General features: G+C 49.2%; 1 protein-coding gene across 1 annotated transcript; it reads right to left on the bottom strand.

Annotated features, from left to right (window-relative positions):
- Positions 1 to 269: 269 nt before the first annotated feature.
- On the bottom strand, positions 270 to 1,130 carry LOC124775965 (putative gustatory receptor 2a). Its single transcript, XM_047250805.1, has one exon. It carries the CDS (start codon positions 1,128 to 1,130, stop codon positions 270 to 272), a length of 861 nt encoding a protein of 286 aa, XP_047106761.1.
- Between the last annotated feature and the right edge of the window lie 239 nt (positions 1,131 to 1,369).

The following is a 1,369-nucleotide window of genomic DNA, read 5'->3' as shown; positions in this document are numbered from 1 at the left end:
TACAACCCTCTAATGCTTCACTTACTCCTCTTCTTATTTTTCTTCTTCTGAGCCTTCTTCCGCTCTCTCCTAAATCTCCCTTCTTCTTTACGTTCTCTTTTTTTCGCGTTTCGCAGTCTGTGTCCATGGAAACGACACCCTTGGCACTCACACGGCTGTCATATGATAATTACTCTACTAGCTGCGTCGTAACTACAGTTCTCGGTTGAGGTATGGAATAACATAAGTCAGGTGTTCAGTGTCGTGCTATTTATTTTGGCATCTTCCAGTTAATCAAGAGAGATCTGACTCAGTATTACCAAGTACGTAATGGTAGCGCAGAGACTGGACATGAGCAATCTGCGGTCGATCGTCAAGAAGCCGGCAGCCTTGAAACTGAGAGGCTGAGTAGCCATCAATTGCCGCAGCAGAGCCCCCATATTCGTCCAGACGGCCTGACGTTGTCTCAGCGTGTCAGCCCTAACCACCAGAACTCGAGTGCGCTCCGCTTCATTTGCTGTCGCCGAACAGGAGAGCACGACGGCGACGGCGCCTAGCAGGTGCGAAGCCACCCACACCACGGAGTACAGGATGGAGCTGCTGAGCACGATGCCGCGGCCCTTGTCTGAACCAACCGAAAGCATCAGGATCTCGTAGGAGCCGTACAGGAGACTAGAGTACGCTGCTGTTACTTGCAGAGCCACAGTGAAGCCGAAATGCCGCTGTAGGAGCTCTGCTGCTCGATACAGAACGGCGTGTGCGTGGTGCAGCTGGTTCACTGCCGGTTGGCGGAACTCCTCTGTTGTTCGGCTGCAGTCCAGTAGGATGCGCGACAAGCGCTTGTCGCTATGAAGACCAGTTGTCGTGACGATAACATCGTTGATATCGTGGAACCTCACGCGCAGTTCGAGAACGAGCAGGGTCAACTGCAGCACTAAAAGATTGTCCACAAGTCTGTATACCGTGTACAGGATCCAGAAAAGGATACGACAGCCGTCAACTTCACGCCGAGCGTAATTAAGAGACAAAGCACTTTCTGCTACTACCACAAATACAGAAACGCAGGTCAACAGTACTCCTGGCATTTTCTCTCTCTGCCGCTCCTTGTGAAGCACACATTCATCAGAGTATTCAAGTGCTTCAAGATACATTCTCAAGTCTGTGAACACGCTTACAGTATTACGTCCGAGGGCCCATAATACTTTGGAATAGACGATCAGTCTCACTGGAACATCAACAAAAATAGTAACTGTTGATAATTTCTGATAAAGGGCGACTGTTGTGTAGATGTCCACCACTAGAGTGGTAAATGTCAATAGGAACCAGGCAGTGGAATTCGATTTTATCACTTTACATACTACTGCTGATTCTGGTTGACACTGAAGCAGTC

The sequence above is a fragment of the Schistocerca piceifrons genome, chromosome 2, assembly GCF_021461385.2.
Source record: "Schistocerca piceifrons isolate TAMUIC-IGC-003096 chromosome 2, iqSchPice1.1, whole genome shotgun sequence".
NCBI lineage: Eukaryota > Metazoa > Arthropoda > Insecta > Orthoptera > Acrididae > Schistocerca > Schistocerca piceifrons.
Note: the sequence above shows the minus strand (reverse complement) of the source record. Positions and strands in the feature narration are given on the sequence as shown.

Excerpts from the sequence above, each read along its gene's own strand:
- LOC124775965 (XM_047250805.1), bottom strand. The coding sequence starts at position 1,130 with ATGTATCTTGAAGCACTTGAATACTCTGATGAATGTGTGCTTCACAAG.